The sequence below is a fragment of the Lagenorhynchus albirostris genome, chromosome 5 (assembly GCF_949774975.1).
Source record: "Lagenorhynchus albirostris chromosome 5, mLagAlb1.1, whole genome shotgun sequence".
In the NCBI taxonomy this organism is placed as follows: domain Eukaryota; kingdom Metazoa; phylum Chordata; class Mammalia; order Artiodactyla; family Delphinidae; genus Lagenorhynchus; species Lagenorhynchus albirostris.
The window spans coordinates 7,535,893-7,558,747 of record NC_083099.1 but is presented as its reverse complement, the minus strand read 5'-3'; the positions used below and the strand labels follow the sequence as shown (position 1 = coordinate 7,558,747).

General features: G+C 44.3%; 1 protein-coding gene and 1 pseudogene across 1 annotated transcript in view; both read left to right on the top strand.

The window, feature by feature from the left end:
* Positions 1–22,855, top strand: part of KAT2B (lysine acetyltransferase 2B) — a 102,912-nt gene that overhangs the window by 11,099 nt on the left and 68,958 nt on the right. The window contains exon 2 of the mRNA XM_060149541.1: positions 22,695–22,821. Coding sequence (XP_060005524.1) covers positions 22,695–22,821 — 127 coding nt within the window. The remainder of the gene's footprint in view (positions 1–22,694; positions 22,822–22,855) is intronic.
* On the top strand, positions 17,613–18,123 carry LOC132520353 (small nuclear ribonucleoprotein E-like; annotated as a pseudogene).

Genomic DNA, 22,855 nt, shown 5'->3' with positions numbered 1-22,855 from the left:
ATCCTGGGCCAGAACGATGACAGAAAGCCAGCTCTGCTTGGGGTGCAAGGGGAGAGGGAGGTGCAAAGACCCTGGGCCCTGAGAGGCCTTGGCAGGGTCAAGGGCAGCCAGGCGACCACCATGGCTGGATGGGGGTGGGCGTGGGATGAGCATAGATGAGGTGAAGAAGGCGTAGATGGGGCCAGATTGCCAGAGTATAATTTTCACCCGGTGAAATGATCTGATCTCCACCTCTGAGCAGTTTCAACAAATGCATATCAAGACCCAAACAGTTATGTCACCCTAGAAAGTTCCCTACTGCTCCTTCATATCCCTCTACTCCCAGAAGCAACCACTGATCTACTTTGTGTCACCGCAGGTTAGTTTTGATATTCTAGCATTTCTTATAAATGATACCACATAGTACACACACTATTCTTTTTTCACTCCGCTTAGGATTTTGGGGATTCATCCATGTTGTCGCATGCATCAGTAGTTAATTTCTTTTTATTGCTGAGAAATACTCCACTGTACGGATGTACCACAGTTTATCTGTCTACCTGTTGATGGGCATCTGGGCTGTTTCCAGTAGATTCAGAGAAAACCTGCGTTTTCAAGCATCTCCTTTTGGCTGCTCTGAGAAGAATAAAGTGTTTAAGAGAAAGAGTGGAAAAAGAGGGCCACTTGAAGTTTTTGCAGTCTAGGTATAAGTGGATGGTGGCTTGGAGAAGTTCTTGCAGTCTAGGTATAAGTGGATGGTGGCTTGGAGAAGTTCTTGCAGTCTAGGTATAAGTGGATGGTGGCTTGGAGAAGTTCTTGCAGTCTAGGTATAAGTGGATGGTGGCTTGGAGAAGTTCTTGCAGTCTAGGTATAAGTGGATGGTGGCTTGGAGAAGTTCTTGCAGTCTAGGTATAAGTGGATGGTGGCTTGGAGAAGTTCTTGCAGTCTAGGTATAAGTGGATGGTGGCTTGGATGAGGGTGGTAGCAGCGGAGGGGTGAGAAGGAGACAGTTTGGGGCTATGAGTTTAGAAGCAACAGGATTTGATTTATTGGCAGGGTGGGTGGGAGGCATGCGAAGAAAAGACAGAAGTGAATGTAATGTCTGGGTTGCTGGCCTGAGCAGCTGAAAGGATGGTAGTTTCATTTATCAAGATTTGTGACCACCTAGAGGGGTGGGATAGGGAGGGTGGGAGGGAGACACAAGAGGGAGGGGATATGGGGATATATGTATACGTATAGCTGATTCACTTTGCCATACAGCAGCAACTTACACAGCATTGTAAAGCAATTATACTCCAATAAAGATGTTTAAAAAAAAAAAAGGGTGAGACCGTGGGAGAAGCATATTGGGGTGGGTGAGAGTCAAGAATTCTTTCACGGGTGTGTTAACGTATATCTCTTAGCCAAGTGTTGTTTTTTGTTTTTGGGTTTTTTTTGCGGTACGTGGGCCTCTCACTGTTGTGGCCTCTCCCGTTGCGGAGCACAGGCTCCGGACGCGCAGGCTCAGCGGCCATGGCTCACGGGCCCATCCGCTCTGCGGTATGTGGGATCTTCCCGGACCAGAGCACGAACCCATGTCCCCTGCATCGGCAGGCGGACTCTCTACCACTGCGCCACCAGGGAAGCCCCCAAGTGTTGCTTTGATGATAAAGTGAGGTAATCCATTTAGCAGTCGTGTATAATATCTGGAACATTCTTTTTTTAAATAAATTTATTTATTTAATTTATTTTTGGCTGCATTGGGTCTTCGTTGCTGTGCCCAGGCTTTCTCTAGTTGCAGTGAGTGGGGGCTACTCTTCATTGTGGTGCGTGGGCTTCTCATCATGGTGGCTTCTCTTGTTGTGGAGCACAGGCTCTAGGCGCACGGGCTTCAGTAGTTGTAGCACGTGGCCTCAGTAGTTGTGGCTCGTGGGCTCTAGAGCGCAGGCTCAGTAGTTGTGGCACATGGGCTAAGTTGCTCTGTGGCATGTGGGATCTTCCCGGATCAGGGCTTGAACCCATGTCCCCTGCATTGGCAGGTGGATTCTTAACCACTGCGCCATGAGGGAAGCCCAATATCTGGAACATTCTAAATGCTCAGCAAATGGTATCTACTATTATAGTTAAAAGCAATGCTAAGTAAACCTAAGTGTCCATCAACAGAGGAATGGATAAAGAAGATGTGGTACATTATACAATGGAATATTACTCAGCCATAAAAAATGAAATAATGCCATTTGCAGCAACATGGATGGACCTGGAGATTGTCATACTAAGTGAAGTAAGTCAGACAAGGACAAATATCGTATGATATCACTTATACGTGGAATCTGAAAGATAGTACACGTGAACTTATTTACAAAACAAACTCACAGACATAGAAAACAAACTTATGGTTACCAAAGCAGGGGGAAGGATAAACTGTGAGTATGGTTTTAACATATACACACTACTATATATAAAAAAGATGAACAACAAGGACCTATTGTATAGCACAGAGAACTATATTCAATATCTTGTGATAACCTATAGTGGAAAAGAATAGAAAAAAAGACTATAGATATATACATATATATGTATAACTGAATTACTTTTCTGTACACCTGAAACTAACACAGTATTGTAAGTCAACCGTACTTAAAAAAAAAAAAACAAAACAAAAAAGCAGTGCAAAGTGATAATGATTGATCTTAATAAAGCAGCTAGCCCAACTGGAGAAAAAGGAAAAGCGAGTAAATAGAAATCATGGGAAATAGGATCCACTGGGTAAAGAAGAAAACAGTTGATAGAAGGTCTTGAATTTCAAGTAGAGAAAGTCAAACTGAATCCACTTACCAATAGTGAGTCTTTGCACTTTAAGACAGAGGAGACATGAGATATTTTAGAGCAAGGAGGTCTAGGTTTTGGTCTTTGCTCATCTGCCAGCTGGGTGAATGCAAAGCCACACCCTTCTCTAAGGACTGAATCACTGGCCCTTCCTACGGGGCTATTGGGTGGGGAAAATAGGATGATGTAGGCGAAAATTGCCTTGGGAAGTGTCAGAAGTGTTTGACATTATTCAGTGTCATTTTAGAGTAGAGCCATGTGTGCAGTAGGTGTTATATGGAGGGTGGGAGTGGGAACAGATTGAAGGTAGGGAGGAGGCTGTTCCTTCTAACTGGCTTGTGAGGGCCTGACCTAGGGCCTTGGCAGTGAGAACGGAGAAGGTATAAATCTGGCAAAGACTTTGAAAGGAGAATCGGGTGGCCTTGGGTGAGGGCCTTGAATGCAGATGTATCAGGAGCTGGGAGAAAAGCCTAATGCCTGTGTAGGGAATAGCATAGTTGAAAAGGGGGTGTGTTGGAGTTGAGGGCAAGCCTTCAAGTAAAACCTGGGCCGAGATGCCAGGTGTGGGCAGTTGGGAATGTGGGCTGGACACTCTGCCCCGCAGGTTGTGCTGGTTAAGGGGACTTGCGAGGCATCAGCCCGGATACTGGCTGATACTCTAAGAGCGTGAGCCGGCCCAGGATGCAGCGTATGCGGCGGCACTGTTTATTTTGCTCGTCATGATTGATTTGGTGCCAAGACAGCAGGCTGAGGAGTGAGACATTCTGTCAGTCAGCCGGTTGCCCAGGCTGCTCAGTGCCAGCCAAGCAATTTGAGGAATCTTCCCACTGCGTTGGAGGCTGAGCTGGCTGCTTTGGCAGGTTCACCGGTGAAGTCCAAGATGGACGGTGTGTGTATGAAAAGACTCCAGGAACTGTCTGGGCTTCAGGGTTCCGGGGCACCAGTTTCTTGGCCCTGGTGTCACTCAGGACCTCTTGAGGCCCTTCCAAGGGTGATGCATGTTTCGGTTTGGTCCTGGAGAGGTGACTCAGACATAAGGAAGGGGCTGGCCCACCCCTAGGCCGTTTGGTAGCACTGGAGTCATTCTAGCACCTTCTGAGACCATGCCTGAGGGTCCTGGGCCTTGGGTTCAGTCAGATCTGATTATTTCGCATAAAGAGTGCAGTTCCTTATCGAAGTCCAGCACAGACACAGGGATTTCTTCCAGACCCAGAGGTCTCCTCCTGAAGGTTTTCTGTGGATTGGATGTTGGTGCCTCGTGGAGGGCCTGCAAGGATGTTGTTTGACTAGGGTGTTTGACAAGCACCTGCTTGTCTTGTCCTGGGTCATTTCCTCAGGCTTGACCACTCTCTTTTCCTCTGTACCCTTGACCCCTCTCTTCAATATTTGTTTTTTTTGGTTCCTTGTGGCTTTCCAGACCAAAATGGCACCCTTAATTAAGGTCTTCAGAGACGCTTCTGCTCTGAATTACCTCACCGGTTATCTAGTCTCCCCTTCCGATTCTGTTTTCACTCTCAATTCCAGGCAAATTTGATCTCCTGAGGGAAGACTCCCTCCCCCACTCCCACTTTATTCTTTTCACTTGTACTAAAAGTCACCAAAATTTAAAAATCCCAGTTTCCAGTCATAACTTTATGGTGTCTGCTGGCTGTCTGTGGGCAACTGTGTCAACTGGAAATATTATCACACAGTGAAGAGAGAAAAAGTGTTCATGTCCCAGAAAGGATTACTTAGCCCGTGAAATTTAAACTGTATATGGAAAGCTCACGTTAATCCAGGGAGAAGAGAGAGGTATTAACACCCACATCCCCGAGACCATCTTTTTCCTTCGCACCTTTGCTACTCTGAGTGGGGTCCTCACCTGGGAGCTTCTTCCAAATGCAGCATCTTGGGCCCCGCCCTGGCCCTACTGATTCTGAATCTGCCTTTTAACAAGATTGCCTAGGTAATTCAGGAGCAGAGTAGAGTTTGAGAGGCACTGCTGCAAGTCCCATGAGCATTAGTCAGACTACTTCCACAGCAGTTCACTTCTAAAGAGAACATTTATTGGGATCACAGCTCATACAGCAGACTCTGGGTGTTGTTGCTGTTTTAAAATAGGATTAAAAGAATTTTCTTCCCGAAGGAATACATGCACGCAGTTAAGAGCAAAATTCAGACTGCTCGCAGTGGGGCCCAGTGAAAATTTAGACACTCTCACCCCAGTCTTCCCCAACCCCAGGCTCACTCCTCATTCCCTTGGACTTATTTCCAGAAATTGTTGGTCTCCCCTCCGCCACCCTCCTGAGGCTGCATCTTACATCTTCTACTAGAATTCGAGGAGGGGAACTAGAGTCACTGTACAGAAATCCATTTTCGATTCCGACGAGGCTCGAATGAATTTGTGAACAGGCCAGAAAGCTGCATGGCAGCAGGTCAAAGGTGTTGGGTGAGGGAGTCCGAAAGGGACGCCAGCAACATGGCTTTATTATTAGCAAGTTTTAATTGTTTCACACTGTCCACTAATTTTAAAAACAGGGCAGCCTACTTAATGACTTATTTCTGTCATTTGCTATTTCTCTTTTGCTGGGACAGATTCTGCCAGCAGAGGTGTGGCCACCTAGATGCTCTGACTTCTTTTGCTTTTTTCTATCTGAAAGGACAGAGATGGAGACCCCCATGTGCTGGTCTTTTATTATGATGATGATTTTTAGTGTAGCGTATTAAGCTTCTTTAATTTGTGTTTGAGAAAATAAACCTCAATTTTGGGACGCGCTTTGGGGAAACTTCGTAGAAGACTCATATTTGAAGTGATAATTTAATAGCAAGTTCTTGCCCTTTTAAAAGACAGTTTTATTGAGGTATCATTTGCATGCCATAAATTCCTCTGGTTTTAGGCATTCAATTCAGTGATTTTTAGGAAATTGAGTTGTACAGTCATCACCAAAATCCAGGTTTCCATTACCCCAAAAAAGATCCTTGTGTCCATTTGCAGTCAACCCTGTTTGCACCCCCCAGCCCCAGACTACTAATTGACTTTCTATCTCTATACATTTGCCTTTTCTGGACATTTATATAAATGGAATTGTACAATACATGGTCTTTTGTGACTGGCTTCTTACACTTAACATAATGTTTTTGAAGTTCATCCATGCAGTAGCTTGTATCAACACTTCATTCTTCTTTACTGCCAAGTAACATTCCAGTGCATGGATATGCCACATTTTGTTTATGAACCAGTTCACCAGTTGATGGACTTTTGTTTTCTTTCCACTCTTTGGCTAGTATGAATCACGTTACTGTGGACATCTGCATGCAGCTCTTCGTGTGGATATTTTCATTTCTGTTGGGTAGATACCCATGGGTGGGTTTGCTGGGTCATGTGATAAATTTATGCTTAACTTTAAAAGGATTGTTTTTTAAAGTTGTGGCAGAATGCACATCACGTAAAATTTATCAACTTAACCATTTTTAAGTGTACAGTTCAGCGGCACAGAGAAATTCACTATGCTGTGCGGCCATCCCCACCGTCTCTGCTTAGAATTCATTTCATCCTGCAAAACTGAAACTGCCCACTGAACAGTAACTCCCCAGGGCTCTGTCCACTCAGCTCCTGCCAGCCTCCATTATTCTCTCTGTCTCTATGATTTGACTACTTTTCAGTCTGTTGATTATGTTCTTTTGATGCACAGAAGTTTAAAATTTTGATTAAGTCCTTTTTTTTTTTTGCTGCATTGTGCAGTTTGTGGGATCTTATTTCCCCAACCAGGGATCGAACCCGGGCCGCCTGCAGTGGAAGTGCCAAGTTCTAACCACTGGACCCCCAGAGAATTCCCAATTAAATCCTATTTTTTGTTGTTGTTGCCTTTGCTTTTGGTGTCATAATCCAAAAAGTCATTGCCAAATCGAATGTCATGCAGCTTTCCCCCCCTGTATTTTCTCCTTAGAGTTTTATAGTTTTAGGTTTTATGTTTAGGTCTTTGATCCATTTGAAGTTAGTTTTTGTATATGGTGTAAGGTAAGGGTCCAACAATTTCATTCTTTTGCATGTGAATGTCCAGTTTTTCCAGCATTGTTTGTCGAAAAGACTGTCCTTTTCCCATTGAATGGTCTTGGCACCCTTGCCGAGAATCATTTGACCATATATGTGAGGGTTTATTTTGGGGTTTTCTATTGGTTTAACTTTTTAAGAAACCGCCAAACGGTTTCCAAAGCAACTGCGCCGTGTTACAATCCCCTCCAACAACGTGTGAGGATTCCCATTTCCTCATATCCTTGACAAAATTTATTACCTGCTCTTTTTTTTTTTTAAATTTTGTTGTGCTGGGTCTTAGTTGCAGCAGGCAGGCTCCTTAGTTGTGGCTCGAGGACTCCTTAGTTGTAGCAGGCGGGCTCCTTAGTTGCGGCATGCATGTGGGATCTAGTTCCCTGACCAGGGATCGAACCCGGGTCCCCTGCATTGGGAGCACAGAGTCTTAACCACTGTGCCACCAGGGAAGTCCCCTTACCTGCTCTTTTGATTATAGCCATCCTCGTAGGTGTGAAGTTGTATCTCATTGTGATTTTGGTTCTTGACCTTTGAACATTCTGCCTTTGTCCAGCCTGGAACAGAGAGGTAGTAAGACAGAGTGAGGGCACCCTCCCTCCCTCCCCCCGACATACACACAACCACAGGACCAGTTACCTGCCTGAACGCACTTAGTCCTTCTGCAGGGTAGACTGAATAAGCTCGGGCAAGTGTCTCAACATCTTAGAGCCTCAGCTTTCTCTTCTGAATAACGGGAATAATAAATCCCTTTCTCGAGACTTCCCTGACAGTCCATTAAGACTCCGAGCTTCCACTGCAGGGGGCATGGGTTCGATCCCTGGCTGGGGAACTAAGATCCCACATGCCATGTGGTACGGCCAAAAAAAAAAAAAAAAAAAAAATCGCTTTCTCACACGAGGTGAGATAAGAACAAGTATACAAGTGCCTTTTTTTTCTGGTTCTTAACAAATGTTGGATTCACAGTTTTACTCCCTACATTTCCCATCTGTGTGATTTTGCTGTGGGACGTCCCTGTCACTGATTTAACTTTTCCAGCAAATATGACTTTCCAGCATTTTAAGCATCACAGAGCCCTGCTAGCAGCTTGGCCATCTCTCTCCGGTTCCTCTGGATGCCACCCAAATATCTTCACGCTCACGTCTCTCATCGACGCTGAGTGAACTGGGAAGCACCCTGCCCCCTTGCCTGCCTGTCATCTGGGTCATGATCACTTGTTTATCCAGTTTTGCTTCCTTCTCATCATCCGTCCTGGCTTCTGTGTAGTCTGACAAAATCTGGTGCATTCTCCTGACCTCTCACTCTGGATCCTGTTGGGGCAAAAAACATGTTTATCCTGGGCCTGTCGAAAGCAATGAGGTGGCCTTTCCTTTCTCGGTGCTGCCATGGTGCTGCCACATCTGCAGAGACTTGCCCCCGGGTGTGGGGGGGAGGGGAGATGCACTCCCCCTGGCAGCCTCCCCGCCTGTGCCTGGGTTGCTAGCTGCGGTGGTAATTGGCTTGGCAGTGCACGCCCTAAAAGGTTGTCCTGCAGCTGATACTTTGTTGAAGCTGCGAGGCCAACCCCCTTGGGAGTTCCCTGCAACAGCAGCTGTCTTGTCTTATTAAGGAGAGACATGGGAAAGGTGTTTTGAAGGGAGACGTCTTATCTCAAAGCACAGTGGCTGGGCCTGAACATCTGGAAGGGAGATAGGAAGGCCAAGGCAGAGGGCAGGGTGGCAGCAGCTTGGGGCGCTTGGCAGAAAATGCTTCGCTGGCAGTTGAGGATAATGGTTGAATGTTTTCCAAGGACATAATACGTCCCCTTCAGTAAACTGGGCAATAAGTCCCATACATATTAAAAATGTTGTGCACTTAGGTTCTGAGTGTCCCATGATGCTTGTACGCATGTTAGGAAGTATTTTTCATATCCTACCAACATGAAAAATTTAGAAGCAAGTGAGCAAAATCGAGAGACTTCCAGATATCTCAATGGGGTATAACTTTCATCAATTAGAACCACTTAAGAAGTATGGGGACTATTCTCTGCCTAAGCTGTTAGGGTCCATAGTGAAGACTTGTGTTTGAGGGGGTGAATTCCCTTTAAACTCTAGTGCAGCAGTGTCACCAGAAGTAGAATGTGAGCCCACATCTGTAACTTGACATTTCCTTATAGCTACTTGTATATTTTCTTTTAAATTTTCCTTGGAGTATAGTTGATTTACAATGTTGTTAGTTTCTGCTGTACAGCAAAGTGAATCAGTTATACATATAGATGTATCCACTCTTTTTTAGATTCTTTTCCCATACAGGTCATTACAGAGTATTGAGTAGAGTTCCCTGTGCTATAAAGTAGGTCCTTATTAGTTATCTATTTTATGCCACTTGTATTTATTTCCTCGGGCTGCCATAACAAATGATCACAAACAAATTGTCAGAAAGTTCCTTTAATTCAGTTCTGGAGGCCAGAGGTCTGAAATCAAGGTGTCAGCAGGGCCACGCTCCCTTTGAAGGGTCCGGAAAGAATCCTTCCTTGCCTTTTCTAGCATCTGGTGATTCCTGGCAACGCTTGGCCTTTCTTGTTTTTATTTTTGTTTTTGTTTTTTCCCCCGTGACTTTTGGGATCTTAGTTCCCCGACCAGGGATTGAACCCACACCCATGGTAGTGAAAGCACGGACTCCTAACCACTGGACCTCCAGGGAATTCCCCTTCCTTGGTTTTATAGTTGTGTCTCTCCAGTCTCCGCCTCCGTGTTCACGTGGCATCTTCCCTGAGTGTCAGTGACTCGGCTTCCAAATCTCCCTCTCTCCTTTCTCTTATAAAAATACCAGTTATTGGGCTTCCCTGGTGGTGCAGTGGTTGAGAGTCCGCCTGCCGATGCAGGGGACTCGGGTTCATGCCCCGGTCTGGGAAGGTCCCACATGCCGTGGAGCGGCTGGGCCCGTGAGCCATGGCCGCTGAGCCTGCGTGTCCGGAGCCTGTGCCCCGCAACGGGAGAGGCCACAACAGTGAGAGGCCCGCGTATTGCAAAACAAACAAACAAACCAGTTGTTGGTTTTAGGGCCCAGTCTAAACCAGGATAATTTCATCTCAAGATCCTTAAGTAGGATTTCCCTGGTGGTGCAGTGGTTAAGAATTCACCTGTCAATGCAGGGGACCTGGGTTTAAGCCCTGGTCCGGGAAGATCCCACATGCCACGGAGCAACTAAGCCCATGCATCACAACTACTGAGCCTGCATGCTGCAACTACTGAAGCCCATGTGCCTAGAGCCCGTGCTCCGCAACAAGAGAAGCCACCGCAGTGAGAAGCCTGCGCACTGCAACGAAGAGTAGCCCCCGCTCACCACAACTAGAGAAAGCCCGCGCACAGCAACAGAAACCCAACGCAGCCAAAAATAAGTTTAAAAAAAAAAAAAAAGATACTTAAGTAATCCTATTTCCAGATAAGTTCCCTTTGTGAGGTTCCAGGTGGTCCTAAACTTTGGGGGGACACTATTCCACCCACCACACCACATTAAAAAAAATGAGAGAAAACAATTCCATTTCGTTAATTTTAATGTTTTATGTAATATTCCAAAATATCATTATAACATGTAATCAATATAACAGAATTCTTAACGAGATATTTTAACATCCTTTTTTCCCCCTTGGACACTAAGTCTTTGAAATTCAGTGCATATCTTACAGTTACAACGCATCTCAACTTGGACTTTCTCTGAGGGCTGCGTAGCGGCTTGTGGCGGACTGCCATGTGCTGGCCAACACGCTGACAAAGCTTTTATGCTTCTCAGTGTTTTGCCCTGTACTTTCGCCCTCTCTCCTCTCTTCTCGCCCTCCCTTTACCCTCCTCTTAGCTTAAGAAATAAAAACTTACTTTGTAAAAGCTACTGGGTCCCCAAGACTCAGTGGAGGAAGCCGAGTTAGCCAGTTTTGAAAGAAAAGTCCTTTATTCAGTTCATTTTTAAGCATCAGGGTTCATTGTTCTACAGCTTATTAAGCACTTCTATCACAAGTGGCTTAAATAAGTGTGGTTAATATTTGGGATGTAACATTTTTTATTGAGTAGGCTATTGGGAGGAATCTCCCTGCCATGAGATTTGTGACCCACCCGTTTAGCAGCCCCTCCATGAACGTGGCATTATTCTGTCCTGTTAAGACAAGAAGAGGCACAAACTTTTCTTTCTGGGCTGATTGCTCTGAGTCTTTTGCAGTCATGAAGTTAAGATTAATATCTCTAAAAATCTGTACTGTCTTCTCCAAGAGTTGCAAGCTTGTTACTTTTTGGCTTGAACCTCAGTGAGGGGAGGGGTTGGTTTATAAGCAGACCCACAGGGAGAAGAGTTTTGGATCCTTGAATTCTTAAATGTGGTCTGTGATAAGAAGGTGGTTTCCACCCTCCTTCACACAACTGATGTATACTGAGCCTCTGTTATTGTTGTTGGAATCTCTCCGGAATTATGTTTTCCCTTCAGAGGAATCAATGTTAAAGAAAATTAGCAAGCAACCCATGAATATGAATACCACAGAGAAGAATATAGAGTACAGTGGGAATGTCCCTTCCCCTCCCCAACTTTTGCCCCATCCCCCATAAGTATGTATCTGTCTAGGCCCTCTGTATACCCACCCACATTCATACACACACACACACACACACACACACACACACACACACACACACACACACACACACACACACATTTTTTTGGCTGCGTCGCCTGCCTTGTAGGATCTTAGTTTCCCCACCAGGGATCGAACCTAGGCCCTTGGCAGTGGAAGTGCAGAGTCCTAACCACTGGACCACCATGGAATTCCCCACATTCGTATATATTTAAATTGCTTATTCATTTATTTTTAAAAAACATATATCAGATTATGGTATATATTGTTCTGTGGTTTGCCTTTTCTGCCATTTACCGGGACCTAGAGAGGTCCCACATCAGCACAAATAGTTAGCCGCCTTCTTTTTTTTTTTAAACCATTTTTTAAAAAATTGAAGTATAGTTAATTTACAATGTTGTGTTAGTTTCAGGTATACAGCAAAGTGATTCAGTTTGTATTGTACATACATACATATATACTTTTTAAAATAAACTTATTTATTTTTGCCTGCGTTGGGTCTTCGTTGTGGTGTGCAGGCTTCTCATTGTGGTGGCTTCTTATTTCAGGTCACAGTCTCTAGGAGCGGGCTCCAGTAGTGGTGGCTCATGGGCTCAGTAGTTGTGGCTCACGGGCTTAGTTGCTGCACAGCATGTGGGATCTTCCTGGACCAGGGATCAAACCTGTGTCCCCTGCATTGGCAGGAGGATTCTTAACCACTGCGCCCCCAGGGAAGTCCCTATATTCTTTTTCAGATTCTTTTCCCTTATAGGTTATGACAAGGTATTGAATATAGTTCCCTGTGCTATACAGTAGGTCCTTGTTTATCTGTTTTATATATAGTAGTGTGTATATGTTAATCCCAAACTCCTCATTTATCCCCTGCTCCCTGCTATCCCCACTGGTAACTTTGTTTTCTATATCTGTGAGTCTATTTTTGTTTTGTAAATAAGTTCATTTGTATCATTATTTAGATTGCACATATAAGTGATATCATATGATATTTGTCTTTGAGTTACTTCACTTAGTATTATAATCTCTAGGTCCATCCATGTTGCTGCAAATGGCATTATTTCATTCTTTCTTATGCCTGAGTAATATTGCATTGTATATGTAATATATATACATACACAATGGAATATTACTTTATATATATATTTATAAATATATATATGTATCTCACATCTTTATCCATTCATCTGTCGATGGACACTTAGGTTGCTTCCATGTCTTGAGTTAGCCTTTTTTTTTTTTTAATTTGGCCACACTACGCGGCATGTGGGATCTTCGTTCCCTGACCAGGGTTCGAACCTGCTGCTTCCGAATGTGGCCTCTGCACTGGAAGCACAGAGTCTTAACCACTGGACCTCCAGGGAAGTCCCTAGCATGTGATAAAGGTGGTACAATAGTCGGTAGTAACAAGCTACATAATTTAATAAATTCTTCTCGATCAAATTTTAGATGACATATATATGATATATATAAGATGACATATATATATATTTTACTTTAATAAACAGTATATACAAATATAATTGAGCCCATGTGAATATTTCTGTAGGTGCCCTTCCTAATTGTGCCGTTGGGCCAAAGGGCAGGAACATTCCAATTTGACTTCCAAAAGGCTGCACCAGTGTTTCCTCCCACACATGTGTATGAGGTGCATGTTTCCCCTGCAAGATGTCAACCTTTTATTTTTATTTTTTGGCAAACTAATTAGTGTGAGGAAATGTATCACAGGGTTTTTATCTTTTATTTTTCTTGTTTTTGCTTTTTAAAAATTTCATCGCAGGGCTTTTAATTTTTTATTTCCCCATTAATAGTTACTTTGATCACTTTGTACAGGTTTGTTTGTAATTAGCATTCATTTTTCTTGGAATCACTTGGATTTGCCATTTTGTTTCTATCAGACTGCCTTTTTCAGATTGTTTTGTAGATGATCTATATATGCTCTGGATCTTAATACTTTGATTATGGGTTGTAAGTGTATGCCCTCTCAACTGATCCTGAGTTACAACATTTATAGATTAAGGAGAATTGATATCTTTACACTGTTCAGTCTTCCTATCAAGAACAATGCATATTTCTTCATTTATTCATCTTTAGTAGACAGTTGTAGTTTTTTGAATATAGGTCTGACTCATCTTGAAGTTTTGACCCTAAGTATTTGATGGCTCTTGCTATTAGGATCTTTTTTTTCCTGTTACATTTTCTGAGTGGCTATTGGTGATGGAAAAGCTTCTGAGTTTTATGTTGCTCTTATATCCAGCCAGTTTATTAATTTCTTTATTAGTTTTGATAAGCTTTAAGAATTGCCTACCAATATTCATAATTTTTGTGTAGTACTAGTACAGTGTTGAACTCTGGGCATATTCAGGACTTTCTTGTTTTGGTGACTTTAATAGGAATGATTTTTTTTTTTGGCTGTGCTGCGTGGCATGAGGGATCTTAATTCACTGACCAGGGATCGAACCTGTGCCCCCTGCATTGGAAGTGCAGAGTCTTAACCACTGGACCACCAGGGAAGTCCCAGTAGGAGTGATTTTATGTCTATTTAGTATAATGTTTGCTTTCAAGTTAATATAATTTTCTTCTATACCAAATTTGCTATTTTTTTAAAAATCAGAAATTAATTTTGAATGCTTTGAAAAGCTTTTTCGGGCATCAGTCGTAATGATTTTCTCTTCCTTTAATTTGTTAATGTATGAATTAATTTGTTTCAAATGATCTATCTTTGCATTCCTGTAATAAAGTTTAGTTATTATGTACTAGTCAAGATGCATGATGTTGGATTGTGTAGTGTCAAATTTTAAAAAAATATTTACTTATTTTGGCTGTGCCAGGTCTTAGTTGTGGCATGCAGGATCTTGGTTGCAGCATGCGGACTTCTTAGTTCCGGCATGAGGGCTTCTTAGTTGTGGCATGTAGGATCTAGTTCTCCAACCAGGGATCGAACCCGGCCCCCTGCATTGGGAGTGTGGAGTCTTACCCACTGGACCACCAGGGAAGTCCCCCTGTATTGTTGAATTTGATTTACAAGTATTTCATTTTTGTTGTTGTGAGGTTGGGCTGGTGACTTTTTCTATGTTTTTTTGCTCTCTGTATTTTGTTTTACTGTTAGGGTTATACTGAATTCATAGAATAATATGTGTTTTTTAATCTTTTTATAATGCTTTGGCACCGTTTTCAATACCAGTGACCTGGTTTCCTGCTGTCCAATATGGTAGCCACTAGCCACAAATGACAATTGACTATCTGAAACATGGCTTGTTTGAGTTGAGATGTGCCATGTCAGATATCCCTTGGGTTTTGAAGACTTAGCATAAAAAACTATGTAAAATATCTTATTTATAATATTTTTATACCAATTCCATGTTAAAATGGTAACATTTTAGATGTTATATGAAATAAATTTATTACTTACCTTAATCTCGCCTACTTTTACTTTTTGAAATCTGGCTACTAGAAAATTTAAAATTTTGTCTGTGGTTCACATAATATTTATGTTGGATGACCCTTGAGAATTAACTAGAATGTTCCTATAACATTTTTTTTATTTGGGTCCTTTTTTAGGTCCTTTTTTAGGCGTAGATTTTTGACGCCCTTTTCACTTCTTCTAGGATTGTTAGAAACTTTAGTACTTAGTAAATCAGGTTTGATAATTTATATTTTCTGAGGGAAGTCAGGAAGTCACCTGTTTCATCTAGTTTTTCAAATTTATTGGTATAAAGTTCTACAGAGTACTTATTTAGGCTATAAAATAAATCTGTAGTTTTATGTCCTTTCTCACTTCTTTATTTCCCCCTTGATTAGACTTGCCAAGAGTTTGTTTAATTTAATGTTCTTTTTTTTTTTTTTTTTTTTTTGCTGTACACGGGCCTCTCACTGTCGTGGCCTCTCCCATTGCGGAGCACAGGCTCCAGACGCGCAGGCTCAGCGGCCATGGCTCATGGGCCCAGCCGCTCCGCGGCATGTGGGATCTTCCCGGACCGGGGCACGAACCCGTGTCCCCTGCATCGGCAGGCGTACTCTCAACCACTGCGCCGCCAGGGAAGCCCTAATTTAATGTTCTTTTCAAAAACCAACCATTTATAATACTGGCTAGGTATATGCTTCTGTTCATTATTGAGTTCCTTAAATATTTTTTGCATTGATTTCTTTTGTCTATTTTCCTTGAGTTTTAAAAAATTTTCCTTGAGTTTGTTACTTTTTTCCTAGATTATTGAGTTGAATGATTAGTTCATTTATTTTTAATCTTTCTGTTTTTTCCCGTAAATGCATTTAAGGGTCTTTGTTTTCCTTTATGTGTTGCCTTAACCATATCCCATAGGTTTTGATACATTGTGTTCTTACTGAGTGATTGTGTATATGTAACCTTGCCATTTCTTTCTCTTCACATCCACTCTGTTATAAAAATGTCCACCAAGGTCACCCCATGAGCCTTTTGAGTGACTTCCCATTGTTCTCACATGTGGTGGGAATGGAGCTGATTGATTCTGCAAGGAGCATCACTTTTTTTTTTTTTTAATTTTTATTGGAGTATAGTTGATCTACAATGTTGTGTTAGTTTCTGCTGTACAGTAAAGTGAGTCAGTTATACGTATACGTCTGTCCAGTCTTTTTAAATTTTCTTTACCCATATAGGTCATTACAGAGTATTGAGTAGAGTTCCTTGTAGGTCCTTATTAGTTATCTATTTTACATATAGTAGTGTGTATGTGTCAATCCCAATCTCCCAGTTTATCCCTCCCCCCCTCCCCCTTGGTAACCGTAAGTTTGTTTCCAACATCTGTGACTCTCTGTTTTGTAAATAAGTTCATTTGTATCATTGTTTTTTTAGATTCCACATATAAGCGATATCATATGATAGTTGTCTTTCTCTGTCTGACTTACTTCACTTAGTATGATAGTCCCTAGGTCCATTCATGTTGCTGCAAATGGCATTATTTCATTCCTTTTTATGGCTGAGTAATATTCCATTGTGTGTGTGTGTGTGTGTGTGTGTGTATGTGTATATACCATATTTTCTTTATCCATTCATCTGTTGATGGACCTTTAGGTTGCTTCCATGTCTTGGCTATTGTGAATAGTGCTGCTGTGAACATAGGGGTGCATATAGCTTTTCAAATTAAGAGTTTTGTCTGGATAATGCCCAGGAGTGGGGTTGCTGGATCATATGTGTGAGGGGCATAACTTTTCATTTGTAAGCTGTCCAATCTTTTGTTCAGTAAGAGCTGTGATTCTCTAGTGATTGGGGCCAGTATCCTGAAGCTACTTTCATTGGCTGCATCCTCTTCAGGTCCTTGCTTTGAAGTATTAACTGTTGTAGTTCATCATGACTTACAGAGCTCTTGTTCCAGCTCATCCTTCACCTAACAGGGCACTCCTAGCATATTACCATCATCTTTATAACCACTTGTGTTCACTCTAGCGCCTACCCACATTCATTACTTAATGCCCCCACCAGTCTTGTGAGATAGGTATTTTATACTCATTTTATAGCTTGGGAAGCTTAGGAGGTTAAGGGGTTTACCCCGGGTTCATACAGTTAGTAAATGTTGGAGCTAAGATTTGAAACCACATTTATATCACTGTGAGGCCCACCCTTCTGACCACAGCTTTGATACCGTGTACCTGCAGCCTTTCTACCAGCTTCAACCTAAGATGGAACATTTTGCTGACCATGAGTTTGCCTCCCTTCCTTCCCCTATCGTTGCTGTGGGTTGGTCGAGGGCAGGTGCTGAAGGGCTGCGGAGGAAGGGGACAAGTTCTTGCGGGAGGGCTCAGAAAGGCCCCTTCCCCAGTCTCCTGCCAGCCTCTTGTGATGGAGGATTGCCTCAACCTTCCCGGCTCCCTTTTCCTCTGCCCCTTTTCTCCATCCCTGCCCTCTCGGCTGCTCCAGAGTCTGAGGAAGCAATATATCATGAAAGAACATCCTAGTCCTAGGGCTTTGCTGCAGGAACATCCAGTCTCATTCTCCCAGGTTATCTGGGAAAATTTCCAGGAATCTAGTTGCTAAGCAGAGCTTCAGGAGGAATAGGTATGCATTACCTATCTGATTCAATCCCAAAGTCTTATCTATTTTAGGCCAATGGTTCAACCTTTTGTTTGTAATTTAGGTTGAATTTTTAAGGTAAATAGTATGACATAAAAAAAGCAAGGGCAGACTTCCTTGGTGGTGCAGTGGTTAAGAATCCGCCTGCCATTTTTTTTTGAGGTAGCGTGCGGGATAGTGTGGTCTTTGTGAGTTTCCACCATGGCGTACCGGGGCCAGGGCCAGGAGGTGCAGAAGGTGGTGGTGCAGCCCATCCATCTCATCTTCAGATACTTGCCAAATGGATCTCGGATTCAGGTGTGGCTTTATGAGCAAGTGAATATGTGGATTGAGGGCTGTATCATTGGTACTGATGAGTATATGAACCTCGTATTAGATGATGCAGAAGAGATCCATTCTAAAACAAAGTCACGAAAACAACTGGGTCGGATCATGCTAACATTACTCTGCTCCAAAGTGTCTCCAACTAGAAATGATCAGTGAAGTGAGAAGTTGTTGAGAAGGCAGTACAGTTTTTTTAGGTGTCCTTTGTTAGGAGTGTAGTTCTAAAGCATTTATTTATATTGTTTTGCTCACCTTTATGTTATTACCAGATGACAATAAATGCTGTGGAATTGTTTTTATTAAAATATTTAGGGCTTCCCTGGTGGCGCAGTGGTTGAGAGTCCGCCTGCCAATGCAGGGGACGCGGGTTCGTGCCCCGGTCCGGGAAGATCCCACATGCCACGGAGCGGCTGGGCCCGTGAGCCATGGCCGCTGAGTCTGCGCGTCCGGAGCCTGTGCTCTGCAACGGGAGAGGCCACAACAGTGAGAGGCCCGTGTACCGCAAAAAAAAAAAAAAAAAAAAAAAAAAAGTACATTGTTTCCTTCTAAAAAAAAAAAAGAATCCGCCTGCCAATGCAGGGGACATGGGTTCGAGCCCTGGTCTGGGAAGATCCCACATGCTGTGGAGCAACTAAGCCTGTGAGCCACAACTACTGAGCCCATGTGCCACAACTGCTGAAGCAGTTCCACAGAGATTTCTTGTGTCTCAGTATCCAGGCCTGTGAGTGTCGTGCAGTGGGCGCTCATGGTTTGAAGAATGGATAGGTGGCGCAGGAAAGAAAGCAGGAAAAGCTCGTGTTTTATCTACTCTTTATTTATTTAATTAAATAATTAATTTATTTATTTTTGTCTGTGTTGGGTCTTTGTTGCTGTACGTGGGCTTTCTCTAGTTGTGGTGCGCGGGCTTCTCATTGCGGTGGCTTCTCTTGCGGAGCACAGGCTCTAGGTGCACGGACTTCAGTAGTTGCGGCTCGTGGGCTCAGTAGTTGTGGCTTGCAGGCTCTAGAGCACAGGCTCAGCAGTTGTGGTGCATGGGCTTAGTTGCTCCGTGGCCTGTGGGATCTTCTCGGACCAGGGATCGAAGCCACGTCCCCTGCGCTGGCAGGCGGATTCTTAACCACTGTGCCACCAGGGAAGTCCCTTATCTACTCTTTGCCTTCTCCTCCCTGTGCATTCTTCTCACCACCCTGCAAATGCAGAGAGAACCCACCCCATTAGCAGTGTCTTCTGAGCTAATCCAGTCCGCACACTGTGTGAAAAGCAGTGGGGAGGTCCCATCAGACCCAAGCACATACCGAGGGGTTTCTTACCTGTGGACTCAGACCTTTTTTTGTCCAGCCTCTTTTGTCCAGGCTGATGGCTCTTCTCGTAGGTGTGGAGTGTATGGGATGGATTCAGAGCACGCTGGCTTCTCAGCTTCCCGTAATGAGGAACTTCATGCTTAACTAGGTCACCGTCTCTCCGAGAATCTGGAGTCACAGATGCTGGCTCTGGTGGGTTTAATTCTGGTCTATACAGAGTTCCTGCCAGTTTTACTTCCTGCCCCGAGCCAGCCTGCCAGAGAAGGAGACTTAGGCTGTGGTCGCTAACCTGCCAGGATGCAAAATCCATCACGTTTGTCAAAAGCGAAAGGGGTTGCTGAGGCAAATTGAGGACAGACTCCCAAGTCACACGATTCCTCAGCGTTCTGAACTTCAGTCCTTATCCAGTTGACCCCAAACCCTAACATAAATCCTCGGCCTTACTCAGTGAGGAAACCCTTGACTAGGCAACTCGGCACATTGATGACAATCCTGTGTTCCCTCGGTGGGCCTCGGTGACGGTGTTGGCGTTCCTTCCTATCCAGATAGCACAGATTTATTAAGTTCTGGATTGTATTAGGAATTATGGTGTTTCTCCATGTGATAGAAGGCATCATTGGTCCTGGACTGGAAGTTAACAGAAGAAGGAAATAGGATGATTTGCTCATGTAATTTAGGGACAGGAAAATGGATGGACCTTTTTTTTTTTTTGCCTTAGTGATTGCCATTAAAGAAAAAGAAAAAAGCAAGTGGGGATGGTTGACCCTAATGACTAAAGGAAAAAGTGAAAGAGAAAGAAATGAGTTTGGAGACACCCTGCCTCATGTCTTTGCACTCCATTCCTGTCCCTGCTTCAAGCCTGGAGGATCCTGTTTGAGAGGAAGGGAAGAGATCAAGTAACCAGGCTGACGTCTTTATCATCGCCCGGGAGGCCTTGTAGGATTCCCCGCCACGTCCACCTTACCTCGCTGTCTGCGGCTCTTTCCTTTGCTTGCTGTGCTCTAGCTGTGCTGGCCTTTGTGTTGAGCAGACCAGGCATGCTCGCCTTTTCGAGCCTGGGATGCTCTTCCGCCAGGTCCCTAACGGTCAAGCCTTTGGTTGAATGCCACCTTCTCTAAAAGGCCTGGTTGAAATTGCGCATTCGATCTCACTGTTCCCCGAACCCCCCTGTATCCATCTCTCCATCTTTCTTTCCGAGTGCCGTCACTCTCTGACGTACTGTATGATGTGCTTATTGGTGTTGCCCGTTTGCCCTCTCCTGCAGCACCCCAGTGTCAGCTCCTTGAGGACAGGCAGGATCTTTCTTCGTTCCCTTCCATACCCAGCAGAAGTACCCGGCCCATGGTAGGCCCTCAGCACACCGTGTGGTAGTGAGTGACTCAGTATGCACAGTAGTCTTTGTCTGGCTTAGAATGTAGGTCTCCGAACTCAGGGTTTCTGGCTATCACTGTTTTCTCTTCTTAGGTTTATCCTGCTCTCCTTCATTCACTTGTTTTGTCATCACTTTTCTTTTTCCAACCAAAGGTCATTTCGGAGAGGGCAGCGGGATCAGACCAAGCGCTCAGAGAAGCTGGGGGCTGTGGGAGTCCCTTCAGGTAGCTCTCCCACGATTAGAAGAGGAGAGGTCCACGGGGCGGGGGGTGGTCTCCCCCAGCCCTCCGGAGCCTGTCGGGCTGCTTTGCGGGGAGCAGGTTCTTATGAGTGTCCCCCTCAAGAACATGGCCTCGGAGACCTTTCCAAGTCTCTAAGGAGGTGGATGGCTCACGGCAGAGAATTTCAGGGCCCGGCTCAGCTTAGTAGCAGAGCAATGAGGGTAACGGTAGGTCCTGCCTAGGTCCTGCCTGGTGCCTGGCCAAACAGAGGAGGGTGACGGGGGCTACTCGCGGGGGGCTGCTCTGTTGGGGTACCTGGTGTAAGGTCCTTCCTCGGGCCCATCCTTCCCCATCCGCGCTGTGATGAAATGTGAGGCACCGTCGGGTTGGGCTTGCCAGGTTCACGGGGCCCCCTGGAGAGGACTTACCATCCAAAGCAGATTTTTCTTCTTCCACCTTGACCCTTCCTGCCTTACCAATTATTTATTCTTTCTTTCTTACTCTCCTATACACGCCTATACTTCAGAAACTGTTCCTCTCTTGGAGAGTTTTCTGTGTGAGGTCAAGCAGCCATTCTGGAATTTTCTACAAATCAGACTCCTGTTAACTTCAGCCATCTGGTACACGAGGGGATGGAGGGTTGGGTGGGGGGCAGGATCCAAAGCAGGGAGGAGAGACATCTGAGGGAACAAAAGATCTAATACGAAGCCCAAGCACAGAAATCTACTGCGATTTGTTTCAAGGCCAGTGCTGTCCAGTGGAAGTGTAATGTGAACCACATGTGTAATTTTAAATGTTCTGGTGGCCACATTAAGAAAAGTAAAAAAGAAACAGGTCAGATGAATTTTAATATCTCTTATTTAACTCCATGTATCTAAACTACTGACATTTCAACATGTAATGAATATGAAAATTACTGAGACTTTTTTCCCCTCGCGCCCGTCTTCTAACTCTGTGTATTTTAAACCTACGATGCATTTCAACGTGCACAAGCCACATTTCAAGTGCGCAATAGCCACGCGTGGCTTGTGACTCCCGTATTGGACAGAGCACGTAGAAGGCCCAGAATGAATCTGCCTGTGTCTCATGTTGTTCTAACAATTAATGTTTTGGTTTCCCAGCCACAGCAGATTTGAAGCAGTAAATAAGAGAGGGTTGGAGTGGTGACGGATACACCAGAAGTGGGCAGAATTCTAAGCGGCTTGAGTCATTCGGTGCAAGCCTTCCACATTGCCTTCCACAACTTACGACCCCTGAATACCCAGCATGGTAGCTTGGTAGCGTAGTTGGGAATAATCGATGTCTTTCTATCCTTGTCCTCTGCTTCACAACCCAAGTCATCACTGAAATGCTCAATCATATTCGCTGTTCTCTAAGAAGGTGGGGAAGTGTGAAGTAAGTGGAAGAAGTTAAGGAAGATCTCTATCAAGCGTTGCTAAAATAATAGTATTCTAGTACAGGAGGCCTGGGAAATACACAGAGGTAAAAATCCCGGACGACGTGGCGAGCCCTGTCCACTTCTACAGCTGGGGCCTCCCCCAAAGGACTTGGAGGACCCTGCACGTGTGGCTTCAACTGCTGTGTCCCTCCTCATGTCCCCAGGATTGCTGACTTCTTCAGTTCCGCGGGGCAGAGTTGCAGCTGGAGCCCCAGCTGTGTTGCAGGGACCTCAGGAGTCTGGCTCATCCCTTTGGGAAGCTTCATGGATGGACTCCCTTGGAATTGACCCCCCCATGGAGGCTCGCTTGGGGCGGTGTTACCGAAGTGTATGGGACGGTCCTTTTTCTGAGGCAGTACTTGGATTCCAGCCAGCAGAAAAGAAACCCAAACCAAAAACACAACAAAAAACCCAAAGGCCCAAGTCACACACCTTCTTTGCTTTCTTTCTGTATTCGTTTCTTGTGAATATAGAGAATATTATTAAGTCTGGAGTGGGGAGGGTAGCTGTCACGTGACTAGAGTGTATTATTCGCGTGTAATACATTCAGTCCATGGCTGCCTGTTACATAACGTTGTTTCTCTATTCATTTTTTTTTAGGCTGAGGAATCTTGTAAATGTAATGGCTGGAAAAACCCCAACCCTTCTCCCACTCCCCCCAGAGCCGACCTGCAGCAAATAATTGTCAGTCTGACGGAATCCTGCCGGAGTTGTAGCCATGCCCTCGGTAAGTTCCTAAATCTTCAAGGAGACCAACGATA